Raw genomic sequence first — 21,866 nt, 5'->3', positions numbered from 1 at the left:
TTGCCTAAACCAACCATATCCGCCCTAGGGAGAAAGTTTTTCCAGATCAAGATACTGCGGTTCTGAGATGGAGGACATGAGCGGGGTGAAACCCTTGGCCAAGTTCCCTCTGCCCCGACCTGCTATTGAGGAAGGTAGTATAGTTTCCCAGAGATTTATTGATGCCAGAGGGGCTAGTCTTCCGGGTGGAAGTGAAAGAGTGGGTTGGGATTGGGGGGAGTAGGAAGTCAGAGTCTCCGACGGCTGGCAGTTTGGGGAGAAACGCTCCGCAGCGCCGACCAGGAGCGCGAGCAGCGGCCTTGAAGACCCAGTGGGCCAGCAGTGGACGTCGGACACTCAGACAACTTCCGGGTTTGGAAACGCTCCACCTTCCTCTGGAGCCAGCGACGAGGTCTCCGGGCGCATGCGCCGTCGCTCGGGGACCGACCCAACTTACCCTAAACAACTAATCTGCTCCCGGGCCCGCTCGGGGCGTACCATTTGTTTTACTCAGGGGGAGGCGACGCTCCCCTTCCTCAGAGAGGAGAGTGTGAGCTCGCTCACGGTTTTAAAAGTTCTGGGAAGAGCGAGGTCCGGGAGGGCTCGAGGAACTCGGCAGAGGACTCGCCGCCCAGCCCCGCGCCGCCGAGGCGCTGAACAAAGTGGCACGCCCCGATCCCAGCAGATCCGCAGGGCTCCAGCGGCGGCTCCCGCCTCCCCCGCCCCGGGCGAAACCATCGCGCTGCCTCGGGAGGGGTGTCCGCTAGGGAAGGGGGCGGAGCGGCCATTGTCCGGTCAGCACAGCTTAGAGGGGGAGGGGAGGGAATTACGGAGCCAGCCGGGGCCCGGGGCGTCACAGCCGGCCGCTGCGACTCCACAGCCGGCGGGGGCTCCGGGTTCTTCCCCAGCCGGTCCCGAGCTCGCCAGCTCGGCAGCACGGAACAGCGCTGTGGCTGGGGAGCGGCGGAGAGAGCGGCTGAGGACGCCGGGTCTCCCTCGCCCGCACGGCCCAGCTCCTCCTCCGCAGCTCCCCACCCTCTCCTCGCCGCTCCCCCCTCTACAGGCCGAGTGGTGCCGCCCGCCTCCAGCTGACCGGCCTGGAATCCCGGCTCCGAGCCCCGGACTCGCGCCCGCCTGCGCGCCCGCTCCCTCCCCCTCCCCCCGGCCCGTGCCCCCCGCCGCTGCCGCCGCCGCCGCCGCTTCCTTCGAGCGGGGCCCAGGCCCAGCCGCCGCCACCGCCGTCGCCTCCGAGCTCCGCCGCCGCCGAGCACCATGGGAGACGCCGGCAGCGAGCGTAGCAAAGCGCCCAGCCTGCCGCCTCGCTGTCCCTGCGGCTTCTGGGGGTAGGTGTGGGGGCAGGGTCGCGGGCCTAGGGTGGGGGTGGGGGACCCGAGGGAGGCCGGAGCCCCGGGAAGCTGGGCCGTGGAAGCCGGGCCTCGGGGGAGCGGGCGGGGACCGCGGCCTCGGCTTGAGGAGGGCCGCGGGCAGGGGACGCTGAGGGTGGGCTGAGGAGGAGGAGGAGGAGGAGGCGGCGGCCTGCCCGGGCCGCACTGCCCTCTGTGGGACTCGCTGGCCCGAGGCCGGCTTTGGGTGAGGGGCCACAGGCGAGGGGGGAGGGATGAGGTGGCGGCGCTGGCACTTCACGGTGGGGCAGAGCTGCCCCCTTTTCTTTGGCCAGTCCGCCTTCCCCCCATCTTGCTGTGAGTTGGTGCCCAGCCATCAGGAGGGTATTTCCTCTTGACTTTTTCACCTCCCCTTCTTCCCTGCTGCTCCCCGGGAGATTTGCATCATCACTTCCTAAATTATATCTCAGTCCCCATTTGCTTTTAGGGAGCTGTTCACACGTCATACGTTTGTACAAATCCACAGTCCAGAATTCGGGCTTGGAGAGTGAAGTTAATAGGATCGTTGAGGGTCTTACTTTTATCTGAAACACGTATCAGGGAGTCTGTAAAATATCTCCCTGTCCAAATAAAACAAAAAATAACAACCAAAAAACCCCCAAACAAATAAACACTCTCCCTCCCAACCGAACCGAAAGCAGAAACTTCTTAACAAAACCTCAAGCCAGCTTGGCTTGTGGAATGTGAGAGCCGGTTTCCTCATTGGCTCTCAAATTCCTCTTTCCTATTAAAAAAAAAAAGTTTACAGCACAGAATGTACAATTAATTCCATACCGCATTAGGGTGGGTTGTGTGTGAGGGGAGAGACAGAGACAGACAGCACCCCGTCCACCCCCAGCTATAGTTTATGTTGTCCTTGGAACACTTTAGGTTGTATAGATTGTCACCTAACAGGTGCAGTCATCAAACCTCATGGTTAGTTCTCTGTAAGAGTAAGGGCAACTTCTGTGCTTCAGGCTTTCTGTCTTTTTTAAAGACTGCATCGGGGCATTTAGGAATGGCAGTTTCTAGTGGAGACATCTTGGGGCATGGCTGTTCTGTACGCTAGGAATGGTTAATACAGAAATTAAAGATCTGTGTAAGAGAGCGGCATTTTAATGCAGATCTCGGTGGGAGTTTTCCAGTAAGTGAATCCTCCTTTTCAAAAAGTTCTGAGTGGAAGGACATTAGTCAAGAATAAGTTGGAGCATTACCAAAGACTCTGAACATGTAAAAGTATTTTAGCTGTAGAGTCTTCATTTTAATTTGATTTAAAACATTTAAAAAATTTATCTTGAACTTCTATATAAAAAAGTTGCAAAAAAAAAAAAGAAAGAGAGAAAAGAAAACCTTAACCAAAGTGAAACAGATCCAAAGGCTTCACAGCTTAGTGAACTTCTCCATACAGTTAGAGTCGCAAGAATTATTGGGTTTTCTGTGAAGTGGGGAGGTGTTTTGCATGGACAGTCCAGCTCTCATAGGAATATTACAAGGGAGGGACCATTATCTGTTCCTTGATGGGGCAATCCATACAGAGGGTGGATAGATTACTTGCCCCTTCCTGTAGGGAGTGCAGGGTGTGGTGGGTGAGTGCTTGAGAGTGCTTAGTGCCCTCATATTTATGACATCACTTTGGACAGATCTACTGTTAGAAACCCTGGATCGTAACTTACTGTGGGACATATCACCTAGAGAGAGTAGCTCAGAGTGTCACAGAGGTCTTCTTCCTGCTTCCAACCTGTGCTTATGTTCTTGGGACTAATATCATGTATGAAAGGAATCCTTACTTTCACCAAGGTTTAGAAACTAGAGAAGTGGAATAGCTGCTTGCCTTTAGTCAGCAGATTCTAAGCCAGGCTAAGACACTTTGGTAGCAAACAGCAGACGTCTTGACCTGAAGCATCCAGGCTTCCTTTATTGATTCTTTCAGTCTGGCCCCTTTATGAACTTTTGTGTGCCTGACAGAAGTAGTGAGCACAGAGTTTGTTATTATCTTTTTTTCTTTTTTTTTTTTTTGCTTTTTTCGAGACAGGGTTTCTCTGGTTTTGGAGCCTGTCCTGGAACTAGCTCTTGTAGACCAGGCTGGTCTCGAACTCACAGAGATCCGCCTGCCTCTGCCTCCCAAGTGCTGGGATTAAAGGCGTGCGCCACTACCGCCCGGCAGTTTGTTATTATCTTAACACACCTTTTTAAAGCTTTCCTAAGGCTGATTGTAGACACCTGTGCAGTTTGTATTTCATGCCAGAGTAGCCAAATTGTTGTCTTCATCATGTCATTGCCGATTTTGAATAGTTTTCATCATTGCATGGATCATAATTGAACTGTGTCCGTGGGGGAAACTTAGAATATATTCAACACTTTGGTAGTGGTGGGTGAGAGTCTTGTCACATCCTCAGGGATGTGAGGCAGAGAAGTAAGTTGGTAGAGTTACTGGGTTGGTCAGGGTGCTGTGAGAGGGAGGGGCAGCTGCCCTGGTAAGGTGGAGGTGGATGAGAGCACCCTGGAGAAAGTGAGAGTGCAGCAGAGACTGTAAGAAGAGTAGAAGGGAGGAAGAGGAGGAGGAGGAGTGTTTGAGGCCAAAGGGAAGTGAGGGAGAGGCTGAGGAACAGAGTGGCCCCGTGGGTAGATTGTGAAGAGGAGTCAGCTGGGGCTGAGGCCCAGTGCTGGGAGAAGTGGTGATAACAGCTCCATGCACGGGCAGTGCTGAGGTCTTTGGACTTTATCCTGAGTGCAGTGAGGGAGTCTGAGCTCAGAGAACTTTGAGCTCAGATGACATGATGACCTTTGATATGAAAGGTTATTGGTTGATCTTGAGAGTGGCTAGGTGTGTGGGTGTGATTGTATGTTTGAATGAACGTGGTGTATGTATTTTTGGAATGTTGCCAGATCTGGAGATACAGCACACTTGTCAGAAGTAGTAATCTGGTCTAGCCATGGCAGTGGCATGAGCATGTTCTGGCTGGGAAGAGCACAGAAACGTGGATGGACTGAGAGTCATCAAGGAATCTTCGTCTTTTCTCTTGATGAAAACAAAAAAATATATTCCTAAGAAATTTTGTGCAGTGCAGCATGCTGGAAGTGCTGGTCTTTAACATCAGGTAGCCAGGGCCCACACCTCGGCACTTGCAGAGGAGCCTCTTTGCAGAATTATTCTGGCACCACGAGAGTAAAGGGAGTTCCTTTAGAATTGCTGCTCTCTCTAGTGACTCAGGCGTCAGTATCTGCTGCTGAGCATTGTCTAGTCAGGACAGCAATCACAAGGGCTTGGCAAATCAGAGAACTTAGAGTTCTTTCTTGTGGGCACACAAGAGAAAGGAGAATGCCAGGAGGAGCATACAGTTCAAATGCCGTAGTGCTTATAACAGGCAGTTTCCAGCTCTGTGTCTGTTGGGTTATGTTGTGTCATTGGGATGGGTAGTTGGGGTATAGGGACTGTCTCCTCACTGGGAAACTTGCTACCTTGGAGATCGTTGAAGACTGCTCTTTTTTTTTTTTTTTTTTTTGCTCTTTTCTTTTTCTTTTTTATTTATTTAATTATTAAAGATTTCTGCCTCTTCCCTGCCACCACCTCCCAATCCCTCCCCCTCCCCCAATCAAGTCTTTCTCCTCAGCCCAAAGAGCAAGCAGGTTTCTCTGCCCCGTGGGAGGTCCAAGGACCACCCACCTCCATCCAGGTCTATTAAGGTGAGCATCCAAACTACCTGGGCTCCCACAAAGCCATTATGTGCAATAGGATCAAGAACCCATTGCCATTGTTCTTCAGTTCTCAGTAGTCCTCATTGTCCATTATGTTCAGCGAGACCGGTTTTGTCCCATGCTTTTTCAGACCCTGGCCAGCTGGCCTTGGTGAGTTCCCGATAGAACATCCCCATTGCCTCAGTGTGTGGGTGCACCCCTCGCAGTCCTGAGTTCCTTGCTCGTGCTCACTCTCCTTCTGCTCCTCCTTTGGATCGTGAGACTTCAGTCCAGTGCTCCAATGTTGGTCTCTGTCTCTGTCTTCTTTCATCGCCTGATGAAGGTTAATATTCAGGGGGATGCTTATATGTTTTTCTTTGGGTTCACCTTCTTATTTAGCTTCTCTAGAATCACGAATTATAGTCTCAATGTCCTTTATTTATGGCTAGAAACCAAATATGAGTGAGTACATCCCATGTTCCTCTTTTTGGGTCTGGCTTACCTCACTCAGGATAGTGTTTTCTATTTCCATCCATTTGTATGCAAAATTCAAAAGAAGTCATTGTTTTTTACTGCTGAGTAGTACTCTAATATGTATATATTCCATACTTTCTTCATCCATTCTTCCATTGAAGGACATCTAGGTTGTTTCCAGGTTCTGGCTATTACAAACAATGCTGCTATGAACATAGTTGAGCATATACTTTTGTTGTATGTTTGGGCATCTCTTGGGTATATTCCCAATAGTGGTATTGCTGGGTCAAGAGGTAGGTTGAACCCGACTTTCCTGAGAAACCACCACACTGCTTTCCAAAGTGGTTGCACAAGTTTGCATTCCCACCAGCAATGGATGAGAGTGCCCCTTTCTCCACAACCTCTCCAGCAGAGGCTATCATTGGTGAAGACTGCTCTTTTTATAGAACTTGAAAGTTCTTTGTATAGTAGATACTGTGCCTTTTAGGGTTAAAACAGTTTGTTCCCTGTAACTTGAACTTAAAAGTTTTAGTGAAATATGAACATTGTCTTGGTTCATTATAGACATTTTGTAATCAGTTAATAAAGCACTTATTGGCCGGGCGGTGGTGGCGCACGCCTTTAATCCCAGCACTTGGGAGGCAGAGGCAGGCGGATCTCTGTGAGTTCGAGACCAGCCTGGTCTACAAGAGCTAGTTTCAGGACAGGCTCCAAAACCACAGAGAAACCTTGTCTCGAAAAACCAAAAAAAAAAAGAAAAAAAAAAAAAGCACTTATTGATAATTGCCATATTTGAAATAAACGTATCAGTGTATTGTTTAGTGTGAATACACTGTGTTCTTCCCTCTTTTTCTCCTCCCCCTTTTTCATCTTCCCCTCTTTTCCATTTCTTTTGAGATAGGGTTTTATTATGTAGCTAGGTTAGCTTGTAACTCAGTGTAGCCCAGGCTGCTCCAGACTTCACTCTCTAGGAGCTGTGATTACAGGTGTTTACCACGGTGCTTAGCTTGAAAGTAGTTTCATTTAGATACGAGTAGTATTAATGCATTTAAGATTGTTCATATGCTTTAGATTTACTGAGGTACTTTTTTCATAAATATTTTAGAAAGTAGATGGGTGTGCTGGCCCATGCCTTTAATCCCAGGGTTTGGAACTGTAAGGTTGGCAGACTTGACAGGCAAGTCCCTTTACATACTACATCTCATTAACCCAAGCGTCTTTATAACCTTCAAAATAATCAGTAGTTTACCTAGTTAGACCTCATATTTAAATCATTATTACACAAATATGAGACTAAACTTTGATGGCCACTACCCTGCTGTGTTTTCACTGACTGCGTAATACTTCTCGGAGTTTCCGCAGTGTCATTGTGGCTATCTGACTGTGACAATAGAGTTTAGTATAAGTAACTGCAGTGTTCTACTAAGAGTAAAATCAGGAGCAAATACTCCGATTGCTCACCCTAATTAACCTGCTGTCCCAGAATATATACAGTATATTCTTGTTTTATATGTGTGTATCTTATACACACACACATACATATATATTTATATATGTATGTATGTATGTGTGTGTGTTTTAAGAAGCTCTGGATGGCCTTTAACTCACTATGTAGACCAGGCTGACCTTGAACGCACAGAGATCCACCTGTCTCTGCCTCCTAAAGGAAGGCAGAAGAAAGCTCCTGAAGTGTATGGGTGTAAGCATATTTAGAAGGTAGTTTGACAGCATGTTAGATATTCATATGGGTGACACCTTCATTTCCTAGGTCTGTTGGAGTATGTCTTTTTATCCTTTCTCACTCAGGTAGTGTCTGTCTTGTGGTGAGTTGTGTTTCTTGGAGGCAGCATATAGTTGATACATGCTTTAAAAAATATTGCTCATATTTGTTTGTGTGTGTGTTTTCCCTGCATATATATCTGTGCCATATGCATTGCAGTTTCCTTGGAGGGACTGGAACTACAGATGGTTATTAGCTGCCATGTGGGTGCTGGGGATCAAACAAACCCAGGTCCTTTGGAAGAGCAGCCAGTGTTCTTAGCCTTTGAATCGTCAGTCCTGGCTTCTACTTTTTGATACATTCTACTAGTCTATGTTTTTTGATTGGGAAATTGAGACCATTAACAGTTCCTCCTTTTAAATTTATTTATTTTTGGACAGGGTTTTACTTTGTAAACCCTGTCTGGCCTGGAACCCACTATGTAGACCATTGGTTCTCAACCTTTGGTGTCAAATGACCCTTTCATTGGGGTTGCCTGATACCATCAGAAAACATAGCTATTTACATTACTATTTATAACAGTAGCAAAACTATAGTTATGAACTAGCAACGAAAATGTTATAGTTGGAGGTCACCACAACAATGGGAACTGTATTAAAAGGTTGTAGCATCAGGAAGATTGAGAACCAGTGATGTGTAGACCATGCTGGCCTTGAATTCGCAGAGAGCCACCTGCTTCTGCCTCTCAGTTGTTGGGATTAAAGGTGCGCACCAGCACAATTGACCATATTCAGAGTTATTATTGAAAATTGTGTATTGACACAATTTGTTGAATGTACTCCTTGGTTTTCCCCACCTGTTTGTTCATCTCAGTTCTAGTGTGGTTTATTCTTTACCTGATGGATTTGTTTTTCTCTTCATTCTGAAAGATTCTTTCAAGTATATTTTTGTAGAACTGGCTTAGTAATTATAAATTCTTTTAGCCCGTTTTTATCATGGAAAGTTTTTATTTTTTCTCCCCAGTTACGACAGCTTTGCTGTCATAGTTTGGGTTGGCAGTTGTCTTTCAGAATTTGAACTGTCAGAGTCCTTTCTGCTTTCAGGTTTCATTTGAATAAGCTCTGTTCTGATGGGCAACACCTTATTTGTGACTTGGTGTTTCTCTTGCTGCTTTCAGTCTCCTTCCTTAATTTTATGTTGAGTGTTTTAATTATACTAGGAGGGCCCTGATGCCTCTTTCCAGACTCGGGAAAATCTTCTTTAAATATACTTTAAAAACATTTTTATGCCTTTTAAAAGATTTATTTTCATAAAATAAATCATATATATATAAATATATATATGAATGTTTGCCATGTGTGCCCTTAGAGGCCTGAAGAATGTCTTGGATTCCCTGGGTCCCCTGTAGCAAGAGTGACAGGTGAGTTTACAGTAAGTTGCCCGACAAAGTTCTGGGAACTGAACTTGGTTCCTCTGAAAGAGTGAGTGCTGCTAACTGGGGAGACATTCCTCCAGCATGTTCTCTGTTTTTAGAACTGGATTCCCCTTTTGGGCCTATTATCCTTAGGTTTGGTTTTTTCAGTGTCATGTATATCTTGGAATTCCCATTGGTACCTCCATTAGTTTATCTTTGTCCTTGTTTGATCCAGTTTCTCTACCTTTTCATCAAGTTCAGGAATTCTTTCCTCTCCTTAAGACCTTCTGTTGGTGATACTTTGCATACAACTCTTCGACTTACTGTATTTTCTTATTACAGGTTTTCAGATAGTTTTTTTTCTTAAAGTCTTTCTATCTTTGTTGAATTCCTCTGTCAAATATTGCGTCATCTTCCATATTTCATCCAGCTGTTTGTGTTCTCAATCTAGAACTTACTTTCTGGGAACATACTGTTGTTTTAAATAGCTGTATAACTGTTTACTCTTTTTAAATTTTTTTTTCTTTTTTTGAGTTTTTGAGATAGGGTTTCTATGTAGCTTTTGGAACCTATCCTGGAACTAGCTTTTGTAGATCAGTCTGGTCTTGAACTCAGAGAGACCCGCCTGCCTTTTCCTCCCAGTGCTGGGATTAAAAGCGTGCACTACCACTGCCCAGCTCTTTCTTTAAATTTTAAATTTATTTCTTTATTTTACGTCCTGCAGTTTCCTTTCCCTCCTATCCTCCCAGTCCTTTTCCCACCTCTTTTCTACCCCCCCCTCCACTCCTCTGTTTCTGTTTAGAAGGCAGGCCTCCCATTGATATCAACAAAACGTGGCATATTAAAGTTGCAGTTAAGACTAAGTACCTCCCCTTGTGTTAAGGCTGGGCCAGGCGACCTAGTATAAGGAATAGGGTCCCAAAAGCCAGCAAGAATTGGAGACAAGCCCTCCTACCATATGTGCAGAAGGCCTAAGTCAGTCCTATGTATCTTCCTTGGTTGCCGGTTCAGGCTCTGAGTTGCTATAAGCCCAGGCTAATTGGTTCTGTGGGTTTTCTTATGATGTTCCTGACCCCTCTGGCTCCTGTAATCCTTCTTCTCTTTAGTAGGATCTCCTGAGTGTGGCTCTCAGCCTGAGAGGGTCTCAGCATCTTTTTCCATCAGTTGCTGAATGAAGCCTCTCTGATGACAATTGGGCTGCTCACCAATGTATGAGTATAGCAGAGTGTTGCTAGGCATCATTGCATTTACATTTTTTCCCCCTCTCCATTTGTGTTTGGTTTTATCCTAGGTCTCTGGGCCATCCAGCCTCTGGGTCCTTGCACTCCAGGCAGTGTCAGAGTGGGCTCACTCTCATGGCATGGGCCTCAGGCTGGACCAGTCGTTGGTTGGCCATTCCTTCAATCTCTGTACATCCCATAGGCAGGACAGACTGTAGATCAAAGGTTATGTGGCTGGGTTGGTGTCCCAATCCCTGCCCTGAAAGTCTTGCCTGGTCACAGGAGATGGCCAGTTTAGGTTATATAGCCACTATTGCTAGGAGTCTTAGCAGGGGTCATTTTTGCGGATTCCTGAGGGCGATTCCCTTGCACCAGGTTTCTTCCTCACCCCGAAATTCACCCCCTTTCCAGTCATTTCTTTCAGTACTCTCCTCGACCCCCCCCCCACTTGATTCCTCACCCACGAAGTCTCTTCTATTTCCCCTTCCCAGGGAGATCTGAGTGTCTCCCTTGAGTCTTTGTTACTTTAGCCTCTCTGGGTCTTTGTTCATCTTTTTGAATTCTCTGGGATTTCATTTAATTCTCTGACTAGATGCCATTGCAGTGAGATTAGTAGTTTTTGCAGGAGTTCTGTTGTCTTGTTTTTTTTTTTTTGTTTGTTTGTTTTTTTTTTGTGTGTGTTTATTATGTTCCTGTGTTGGGATTTACACATCTGGTATTATTTCTTTACATGATTTATTATTATTTATCAGAATATTCTTTTATTTTAGAGTGTTCTTGCAGAATTTGGATGTGGTAGAGTTGAGTGTATAGTTCAGAAAATGATTCATTAGTGTAGTAGCTGCAGGTGCCTGATAAAAATTTCAGAATTATTCCCTGACTACTTGATATTAACACTATGTAGATATCTACTGTCGAATTAATAACAGTACTCCATTTTACTTGAGTAACTGTTGGAGGATAGACAACTATGGATAATTCCATGTGGCGCACACTTGGATTTTAGTTAATAAGATTAGGAATGGGAGGGAAATAGGGTGACTAATGATTAAGTATTAGATTAACTTTGAACAGAAGAATAAACCAAGATGGGGGAATTAGGAAAGGTGGGATACTGTTAGAGTCTACAGAATTTAGATTGTTTAGAGGTATGGGAGGTTATAGGTTATAAGTAAGATGTAAAATGAAGAGGGGTTAAGGATGAAAGGCAGAAGAAAAGATGCTTGGATCAGAGGGAGCAGGTGGGGTACGCCTGAGGAGAGCAGTGAGGAGTACCTGTGAATAAACTGGTGGGGAGACACACAGGAGTCAAACCTGGGCAGTATAAAAACAAAAGCAGAGTAATCCTGAGACACATGTATGAGTGGAAATTATATGATAGAAAATAAGAAATAAAAAGAATAATGTCAGAGTGAATTGTTGGCATCATTATACTGAGTTTTTAAAAAATATCTTGGTGCCTTCTGGCTATTTAATAAGTTTCAGGGGTGAGTTGAGAGCTAGTGGTCTTCAGGCCTCATTGCTCTCAGGGTTCTGGTGTGCGTGGGTGTGGTATGGCCTTTCTGGTAGTTCCTTATGGCTTACTCTGCCTTGACTTCCTTTGGTCCTCCAGGTCTTGTGTATGTGAGAAGCTACACTTTGTTTGCAGTTCCTGCTGTCCTCTGCATAGGTACATTTTAAAAGGAAGTAGATTGCTTTATTTCATTTTTGTTATTAGTTCTATTGAAGTGTTTTGTTTTGAACTAGATGTAATGGGTTGTGGATATATTAAGTGAAGTGAAATTAGGCCCATATTTAGATTGAAATAATCTCAAAGTAAATTCTGTTCTTTTATTTACTTATTTTTGAGACAGGTTCTTACTGTATAGCTCTGTTTAGTCTCAAATTCAAAATTCTACCTGCCTCTGCTTCTTTGAGTGCTGTATTTAAAGGTATGCACTACCATGTCCAGCCAAAAGTCTGTTTTTGTAGTGGTTACTAATAAAGTGATTGAAACCTAATTTTTCTTCTTATTTTTAGTAATCAAAGATACTGTTAGCTTAAATAGAAAATAGAATATATATATGTATATTTTTGTGTATATCCACGTTTATGTGTGTGTATATATTTTTTCCCTGCCCTGGTTAATTGTCTTTGTCAATTAGCACACATTATCATCTCATTGTCTCCATCATTGTTGCTCTGTGTCTCATCTACTAGTATGTATGCTTGACTCCTAGTAGTCAAAGCGGGGTGGAGGAGACTCTTAGACTCCTGCTTCATTAGTCTTGGAATCACAGTTAAATAATCTTGACTAGGACTTTCAAGTTCACATGGACATAGTTTAAATCACTGGGTAATCAGCATGTTTATGTCAGTGATGTCACTAATTATCCCTCGGTCATAAAATCTCTCTAAACATTCCCCTAAACACAAGACAGCTTGTCTGTGCATTTTTACTGCAATGTTGTGGGATCTGAGGCTGTGGCATGGTTTGAATGAAGTGTTCGCTCTAAGTATACTTACCTACCTACCCCATTTACCTGCTTATATTTGGGACATTCAGAAAGTATGACACTTGCTTCTTTGACATGATGAAATGTGAGGAGATAATTGAAAAGAAAATAGAATAACCAGACCATGGTATTTGTTTCTGTTGGTTTCAAGCAATGTCTGCTAAGAATTAGGTCTAGTTAACACAGGTATTTGTCTTTTGGTTTTTTTTTTTTTTTTGTATACTGTTCTTTCATCTAGTATCCTCTTTTCCTCATTCATCCTTGGAATACTGCCCTCAAGAAAAAGAGGATAATTCAGTATTTAAGTTAAAATGACACTTTTTTTTTTTGAGAAAGTGTTTCTTGGTATAGTCTTTCCTAACCTGGAACTTGGTCTGTAGACCAGGTAGACCTTGAACTCATATCTGCCTGCCTCTGCTTCCTGAGTGCTGGAATTAAAGGTGTGTACTAACACTGACAACATGTTTTAAAGAAAGATTTTATTTATTTATTTGATTTTTTTCCCTATGTAACAGCTCTGAATTTTTACTTTTATTAGATACTTATTTTGTCTAGGGGTGTTTTGCTTGCATGTTTTTAAGTGTATCAGACGGTGTTGGATCCCCTGGAATGGATGATTGTGAGCCATGGGAACTAAACTTGGATTCTCTGGAAGAGAAATGTGCCATTAACTGCCAAGCCCCTTATTTCAAACCGTATATATGCGTATGTATCTGTATGTGGTACGTGCTTGTGAGGGCATGTGCTTGTGGATGGAGAAGAGAGTTGGGATTCTCTGCAGCTAGGTTTACAGGTCTTTGTGAACCGCTAGATAAAGGTGTTGACAACCAGACTTGGGACTTCTGGAATAACAGTACTGTCTCTTAAGCACTGAACCATTTCTTTAGCTCCAGATTATTATTATTATTATTTTTTTTTAAATTCAACACAACTTCTCCATTGGTTCCCTGGGCATTTCATATAATGCACCTTAATTCCACTCACTTCCCAGTCCACTCACATCCTCCCCTCTCCTCTGCAGTGTGCCCCTTAAAACAACACAGCCAAAACAAGAACAAAAGAAACAAAAAACCTTTTTGCTTTCTATAGGAACTCCAGCAAGACCTAGATGGGGTAGATGCTAGGGTGTGCCAACCCAAGACCCAGCTGTTCACCTGGGGGTAGCTGAGTTGGTCAGTCTGAGCCACTGGGACCTATGCTTATGCTATCAGGATTGGTTCTCCTTTGCCTGTGGTGAGCAGCTCCAAGTTTTAACTAAGAATATCTTCATATTCCTAACAGTGTCAAAGTTAACATTAACTTCAACTTTTCCTAACTGGAAAGATATCAAAGGACTAAAAATATTTCAAAATGATTTTTGAAATGAATACTTTTTAAATCCTTATATAAAAAAGCAATGGACTGTATATACAATAATTTTCTTGGCACATTAAGAGGGTGATGATTATATATTACATGTAAATTAATATGTATACTATATGTTATATATTACAGTGTCTGGTTTTATAGTCTTGACTGGCCTGGAACTCACTGTGTAAAAGAGACTGGTCTCAGATTTAGAGATATCCTCCTGTCTCTGCCTCTGAACATTGGGATGAAAAGTCATGTGCCACCATGCCTGGTCGGAAGGGTGTTTTGTTTTTTTTTTTAAACTAAGATTTGTTTAAACTAAGCCATAAAGTGATGTAATATTTTGAAATCCTTCAATGACAGATCAAGATTGAAATTTTGTTTTACCTGGGCCAATAGTGGAGTGGTTGTAGCTAAAGCTCAAAGCCAAACCTAATTCTTCCCACACTCCTGTTCTCCTTTCTGTCCAGTAGTGGTACTTCATACTGTGACAGGCAAGGCTATCATGTTATGGAACTCAGTTTGTAGACCAGGTTGTCCTTGGACTTGAGATAGTCTTCTTGCCTCAGTTTCTCCACACTTTAAGGTGTGATTCAATACCCACCATGCTTCTCTTTTGAAGAAAGGTTAAAATTGAACCTTAGCAAAGTCACGTGTAGGAAGCGACTTAATGTTAGAATTTTGATTAGACACTTAAAAGAAAATCCAGGTCTGGCTTATTGAATGATGAAGCAGGTTCTGTCACTGTGGTTTGTAAGAGGCCTTCACCTTAACTGTATGCATGACACTGATGTCACTTCTACTAGGGTCTTGCGGGACAGGCTCCAAAGCTACAGAGAAACCCTGTCTCAAAAAACCAAAAAAAAAGGAAAAAAATAACTTGTGGGATCTGACTCTGTTATGTGCTTCTGGGACTTCTTGCTGGCTCTGGTCCACCCTTAGCAGCAGAGGAGAGGTGTCTAGTCTCACTGCAACTTGATGTACCATGGCTGATTGATACCCATGGAAGGCCTGCTCTTCTCTGAAGAGAAAGAGGAGTGGATGGGGTGTGGTGGTGGTGGTGGTCAGGAAGAGGAACTGGGAGGAGAAGAGGGAGGGGAAACTGCAGTTGGGATGTAAAAAACAAATAAGAAAAAGAAACAGCCTATCTTTTCTTAAATAACAAGAGTGTGAAGCTGAGGTGCAGATTCCATGATGAAGTTTAGTGGAAATAGTAGCCTCCTTTAGTGGAATTGGTGTTTGATCTGTTAGAAATCCGGGCTTTTCTTTTTCCTTTTGCTGAGCTGCGAGGCACCTTTCCAGCTCCTGACCTGGCACTTGGAGCTGTGTCTGAAGCAGCTGAAGAGCCTCAGCCAACTTCCTTTTTGTTTTTTTCTGCCCAACTGATTCCTTCCTTGAGGTAGAATTTTCCCCCCTTCTTCTCTCCTCCTCCCCCAATCCTGGTGAAGAATTAAATATAATCTTGCCTACCTTCTGCTGTTTTTGGAAGAACAACTTGTTTTAGACATATTTGTATTTTAAAAGATTTCAAAATGAATACATGTGGAGGAGGATGCATTAATCTTAAGGACCTTTTTTACCTAAGAGGCCAGTGAAGGGCTCTTCTAAGCAAACCCCAGTTCTTCCAGTATTTTCCTAGAAATGAAGGGTGTTTTGAAACTTTGGGAATCTGCTAGGCTCAGTGGTTACTTGTGAGTTTCTGATCCAAAGCTGACTTTACCAGTTGGCCAATTTCTCTTTGCAAAAGAGTATCTGAAGGTTGTTTTGAGGCTTACTGAGCTCTAATGTCCATGAATCCCTTACCACACTGCTTGGCTGTGACAATTATATTTATCGAGGGTTGACTTTGTAACTGTGAGTGAATGAGTGAGTATTGGGGATAGATTAATAGATGCAGAACTGTCTTGATATCTTTGGATAATTATCAAATTATCAATACTTTGGATAAGTATTGACAGTGGTCTTCAGAACACTTACGATGATGAGGTTGCTGACCAGTATTGGCCCTTTTGGCTGTTGTCTGGAGCTGATCTTATTTAGCTGCCTTGTGTTAAGTACTGCTTTTGTGTTTCGAAGTTGGCTAAGCATCAGAGTATTGTGCGGAAAGTTGTGGGAGATCATGGTAGGGATTGTGAGAATGCTGACAAGATAGTTGGAGGGCAGCCAGGAGGGCTTCTCTGGCAAGGAGATGTTCTTGAACTAGATATGAGCAGGAGTTAGCTGGTGAAGAGTGTAAGAAACGTTCTCTGGGCAGAGGAGTAGCATTGCCAGCCCAAATGATTTTTCAGCTGCAGAGTATGGCAGGATGAAGCCGGGGAGATGAGGAGGGGAGAAGAGGGGGCATGAGAACTTGAATGTGCTTGGGAAGCAGTTGGGAAACACTTAACGATTTTAAGTATGGATGGATGACAGATGATATTTATATTTCAAAAATTTATTCTGGTAGCAGTGTGTAGGTTAAATTGGAAGGTGTAAGAATGAAAATGGAGTCCTGGTAGGGCATTTTCTAGCATATGGTACCAGGTGTGGTATAAAATATGATTGAAGAACACGGTTAAATATTTTTATGTTTTTTTTTCTTGTACAATTGAAATTGCTCACGGGGCCATGAAAGAATGGCCTTTGTTGACCCTTTGGAAGTTTAATGTGTTTCCTATTTTGTTCTAGTTTCCTGCTTATTAAAGGACCAATTTTGTCATACTCTTTACATTTCTAACAGCACTGAGCAGTTTATACCTGAGCAGTAAACAGTGAATGAGTTACGGTTTGGTTACCTCCCCCACTTGTTTTTTCTGTTGAGAATGTGTAAAGTTTCAGGCTGTAATTTTACATTTTAATTGACATGACCTCTCTGTCATCTTCAGGTCTTCTGGGGGTGGAGTGGGGTGGGGTGGGGAATAGAGATTGTGAAGTGCTTGCTCTTAAGTATGCTTCAGTGTTCTTAGGTGCCATGGTCATCCAATCTATTTCTCATTTGAATGGGTAACATTAAAGTCGTGTTTCATCTGCTGAGTAGCCACAGGGATTAGGGAGAATTTTACTTTCAAAGCCAGAATAAGATCTTCATGCAAGCCCTCAGGTGTGAGGTGATCTTTCTGGGAATATGAGAGCTACAAGATAACTTACTTCATGCCTGCTCAATTCAGTGCCTAGATCATTGCCTAATTAATAGTGTTAGAAACCTTGGTTTGTAAGTGTGTTTAGTGTATTCCTAGAAAGGTACTGTTGTTCCTTTTGGAGACAAGGCCGCACATGTGCAGAAGGATCATTGGACTACAATTCCCAGAAGCAAAAGAGAATACAGCATCCCACTGGACTACAAATCCCAACTTGATGGAAAGCCACGCATGTGCAGGACATTTTCTCCCAGTGGCACCTGGACCCCCCCTTAAAAACGGGGGATGCCATAATTCGCCCCTTTTCGTCTCTTCACCCCAGTCCCTCACCTGTCGTCACCTCCCCCCATTAAAGTTTACCCACGTGGGACCTTGCATCTCGTGTTTCCTTTTCAACCCCGCAGAAAGAACAACAATTTGGTGCCGTGACTCAGATTGCACCAGTAATGTCTGACTTCCCGGTTACTTTGTGAGGTTGACTATAGATGAAGAAAAAAGATTTGTAGGGCAATTTGGCAGTAGTTTTAATTTACACAGTTATTCTTATGAGTCAGTATTAACCTCACATTTATGCCATCAACCTTTCTTAAATGGTTTTAATTCCTTTAAATAACGTGCTTTCATAATTTTTCCTTGTCTAATGATTGGTTTTGAGAAATTACTCATAGTATTATAGAAACAATTATACATTACACTTATTTAGAACTTTTACCATTTTTAAATATTTTGTTGTCTGTCTTTCATCTTCCTCAGTGTGTTCAGGTTGGTCAGTTACCTGAATTGTGTAGATGGAGAACTGACTGGCTTGGTGTGTACCAGCTGCTCAGGAGGATGGAACAGAAAAGCTTGGGCTTGGCAGGAAGAATGTAATTTTTATGTTTTTCCTTTAATTTTTTAAAATTTTTTGATAATTTCATGTTATGTTTTGGTCACATTCACCTAACATAGCTTTGTGTTCTCTCTCTCTCTCTCTTTTTTTTTTTTAAACCATCAAGTTTGATTAGTGCTGCCTGTGTAACTAACTCTTGGATGTGTGGCGACGTACGTGGTCAGCCTCCCAGAGCCAACTCTCTTCTCTTTTGGCAGCTGTCAGTTACCAAAAATTCCTTAGGTAGATGATTTTGGGATCACTTCTACCCTCCATGTTGGTATTTTGTCTGGCTTAAGTTTGCACAGGTCTGTGCATGCTGTCACAACCAGTCCTTTGAGATCATATCATGACCCTTGTTGGAGAGAATCTTTCCATTTCTGCCTCTTTTGCATCTGAACCATGACATTTATATGTAAGGCCATGGTGAGCCCTGCAGCACAGCAAATTCATCAGGAAGTTCAGATTAGTGTGATATCATCATGAAAATAGTTGGTATCTGGATTACTTAAAAGAAGCTACAGGAAGGATGTAGGAGTTTCTCAAGTGGTCACATACCTGATGACCTCCACACCACTTGCCGTCATGTATTGCACTGACTGTAATACATGGTGTGTTTTCCTTGTAAAATAATTCCCTTTTTAAAATAATTTTTTCTGTTTTGAAATTAAAATTACATCATTTCTTTCAACCTTTCCCTTGCTATTTCTAAAATTCATGACCTTTTTTTCTTTAGTTGTTGTGTATGTGCGTGTATGTGTATCTATATTTATCTAGCACACATACACACTCCTAAATAAATACAACCTACTCAGACTATGTTACTTGTATGTATATAATTTCAGGACTAATCACTCATTCTCATTTCTTTCATGATATATTAGCCGAGATTTAATTTACAGCTTATTTTGTTTTGCTTTTTGAGACATGGTTACTCTGTGTGGCTGTCCTGGGACTCTCTTTCTGTAGACCAGTCTGGCCTCGAACTCAGAGATCTGTTGCCTCTACTGGGATTAAAAGTGTGTACCATCACCGCCTGCTAATTTGCAGCATTTTGATGCATATTATCCATAAGCACAGGTGTGCTTGTGAATAGCTCCTTTACACATACATGCATATTAATATACTGTTATTTTGAAAGTTAAAATTTAGCTTGCAAAGTTATTTGTTAACATACTAATGAGATCAGTTAAAAGCAGAATAGTAGAAAATTAACATGGGAGGTGAAATGATTTGATTGATTGTTTCCTCATTTATCCATCATAATGGTATATAACTAATACTTAAACGCTTAGGACTGAGGTCATTCTGTTCCATAGAAGGTGATTCATCAGGCATGTTAGCAGGCTCTCTCAGGGCCATATCTGTCAGGTGAATTTAGAATGAAAAGAATTAATAAAAGAATATTTTTACCTGTTGACAAAAGGGAATGTTTCCATGAAACTTTTACAAAACTCAAATCCCAGTGACTATAAAGTTTTAAAACGTGCTCACGACCATTCATTTACTTACTGCTGATGGCTTCCGAGAGGCCTGAACTATTTACAGAAAATCTTTACTGGTGCCTTCTTTTTCCATGTAACCTCAGATGAGAATGGTTAGGTGAGGAGACAGCTGTTAGGTTGCTGCAGCAGTCTTTGTATTTAAGAGAATGAGCATCAGAACTGGTTTGAGAATTTGATCCTTTCCTTGCTTGTCACTTGGCTTTGACAACTGCAGCCCGCATTGGACATACAGGCTTTTTCCTTGCATGGTGAGCTTGACTGGCCCATTGTATTTGGCATTTCGAAAGCACTTTTTCTAATGGCTTGTGTTAGGATTTGCTTTTGAGAAGCTACTAATTGACATTTCCAACATGGACAGATTGAGGCCAAGGAAAGCCTGTGGGTGCTTGTCAGGTAGTGGTGAAGTTAAAAACCACCTGCTGTCAACATCAGGGAATTTTATTATCATTTTCAGTTTTGAATAAATGAAGAGTCATTAGATTCCTGGAGCTCAGACTGAATGGAGAAACTGGTTATTCTCCTTACGTGAAGTATTCTCTTTGTCTCTGAAGACTCATGAATCACTCTTTGCTAGTTCTTTGTGTTTTTAATTAGGAAATTCAGAATTAGAACTGCTTAAGTTGTCATAACTTAGCCTAGCCACAGAACTGGAGAGGGAGCTGGCCTTCTTAAAAGATATGTTAAAGAGTAAGGTTGTGTTGCTGTCTTAAAACTGGTAGTTTATGTATTAGACTCCAAAGAACACTGAAGACCATTGTAGACAGATGAGGGGAACCATCAGGAGATCTGTAAGTTTCTCTAAACTACTATTTGTATAGAACTTTTATAACTTTGATCTGTTTTTGACAAGGTTCAGCAACATGGTTTTCTGTAGAAAAGTAATTGAAACAAAAATCAGCCCTGCTGTGTGGTGCACTCCTTTAATCCCTACATTTGGGAGACAGAGGCAGAGGCAGGTGGATCTCTGGATCTCTGAGTTCGAGGCCAGCCTGGTCTACAGATCTAGTTACAGGACAGCCAGGGCTACACAGAGAAACTCTGTCTGGAAAAGCAAACAAACTGTGACAGAAGTCTTGAAGTTTGTTGTATTTTTTGAGTTACTAGTACTGCCTTCGAGGGCTGGGTGGTGGTGGCACACGTTTTTAAACCCAGCACTTGGGAGGCAGAAGCAGATGGGTCTCTGTGAGTTTGAGGCCAGCCTGGTCTACAAAGTGAGTTCCAGGACAGCAGAATTGTTAACACAGAGAACCAGAGAAACCCTATCTTGAAAAACCAAGAATCAAACAAACAAAAAAATTAAACCGCCTTTGAGATTGAACGAAATCAGCTTTGGTTCCACATCCCTACTGTTTAGCAGCAGGAGTTGGTCTGGAAGGTGGAGTGAAGATAGAGCATGCGAGATTCTAGGTATTCTAAGAATATGTGGCAGTACGATGCTGCTTCAAGAGTAGGATCCATCATGCACCTTGCAAGTATGCTTCATACTGTGGAGCTTGAGTGTGCCAGGTAGGTCTGAATTCAGGAAGGCTCTGAGGATCTTAGCAGTAGGTAAGTATTTATCCCTGATTGATTTTCAGGCTTCAGAGTGCATTGTTGGGACAGATTGCTGGTTACAGTCCAAGAAAGGACCAGATATTTTCTAACACTCTCCCTTGTTTGTGGGCATATGTTTTCTGGGAACCATACTTTGAGAAACCAGGGCCATAGTCAGTCTGAGAGATTTTTTTTTTCCTCATTGGTTCATCTCTTATGCTTGTCTGTTTTCTAATATTGTTTTGCCTTAAGGGATGCCGTATCTATCTCTGATTTGATCTGGAAGTTTTTTTTTTTTTCCAGTGGAGTTACGCTAGAAAGGGCATCAAAGTATGTACTGATTATGAAACCAGGCCTAGTAAGTAGAACCTGTAAAACTCTGCTTAGTTTTGGTTGTAGACACCTCTCTGTGTAGCCTTGGCTATCTTGGAACAGCCTCTGTAGACCAGGCTGGCCTTGAACTCACAGAGATCCACCTGCCTCTGCCTCTCAGGAGGAGGGATAAATGGTGTGTGCCACAACCCCAGCCCCCAAACTGCTTTTATTGTTGGATATAGTCTGTATAAGTTGGTCTAGTGCTATTTTTCCCTATTTCATTGAGGATGGAAATTAATAGAAACTTCATGATTTGCTTAAGTAAAGTTGACTTTACTAATCATCTGAGGCTAAGCTTTTAAACCCTCCCTCCGTCCCTCTCTTCTCTCCCTCTCTCCTCCTCTTTATCTCTAAATCTAGCGTATTCTTACTCCCCATACATACGCTTCTCACACTGTTTTCTAGTCTTGGTTGCATGTATTCATCTAGAAGTCAAGTGACAGGCCCTCCATTTCCCATCCATCACTCATAAACTCCGTCTGTCTCTCTCTCCTTGCTCTTCTAGCTCAGGGAGCCTCTGCTTCCTGTTTGTCCCTTGTTTCTTATTGAAGCTGCTTACTGTGTACAGGTCTTTCCTGTTTTATTCATTGTTTTTCTTAGAAAATAGATCAGAGTTCTTACTCTGAGTTAAAATTCACAATCCTCTTCCTTTAAATTACCCTGTTTAGCCTGCTTTACCACCTATTCCCACATGCCCCATGCTCGAGCTCTGTAAAACTATTGTTCTTTATTAGAAATATTCCACAAAATTGAGTGAATT

The 21,866-nt window shown here is 42.9% G+C and overlaps 1 protein-coding gene across 1 annotated transcript in view; it reads left to right on the top strand.

The window, feature by feature from the left end:
• Window positions 1-1,134: 1,134 nt before the first annotated feature.
• The window catches only part of Zfand3 (zinc finger AN1-type containing 3), a 200,541-nt gene continuing 179,809 nt past the window's right edge, over window positions 1,135-21,866 (top strand). The window contains exon 1 of the mRNA XM_057751114.1: window positions 1,135-1,322. Within this exon, the coding sequence (XP_057607097.1) occupies window positions 1,252-1,322 (71 nt within the window). The 5' untranslated portion in view covers window positions 1,135-1,251. The remainder of the gene's footprint in view (window positions 1,323-21,866) is intronic.

Source organism: Chionomys nivalis, chromosome 19 (genome assembly GCF_950005125.1).
Source record: "Chionomys nivalis chromosome 19, mChiNiv1.1, whole genome shotgun sequence".
Lineage (NCBI taxonomy): Eukaryota > Metazoa > Chordata > Mammalia > Rodentia > Cricetidae > Chionomys > Chionomys nivalis.
This window is presented reverse-complemented; position numbering and strand designations above follow the sequence as displayed.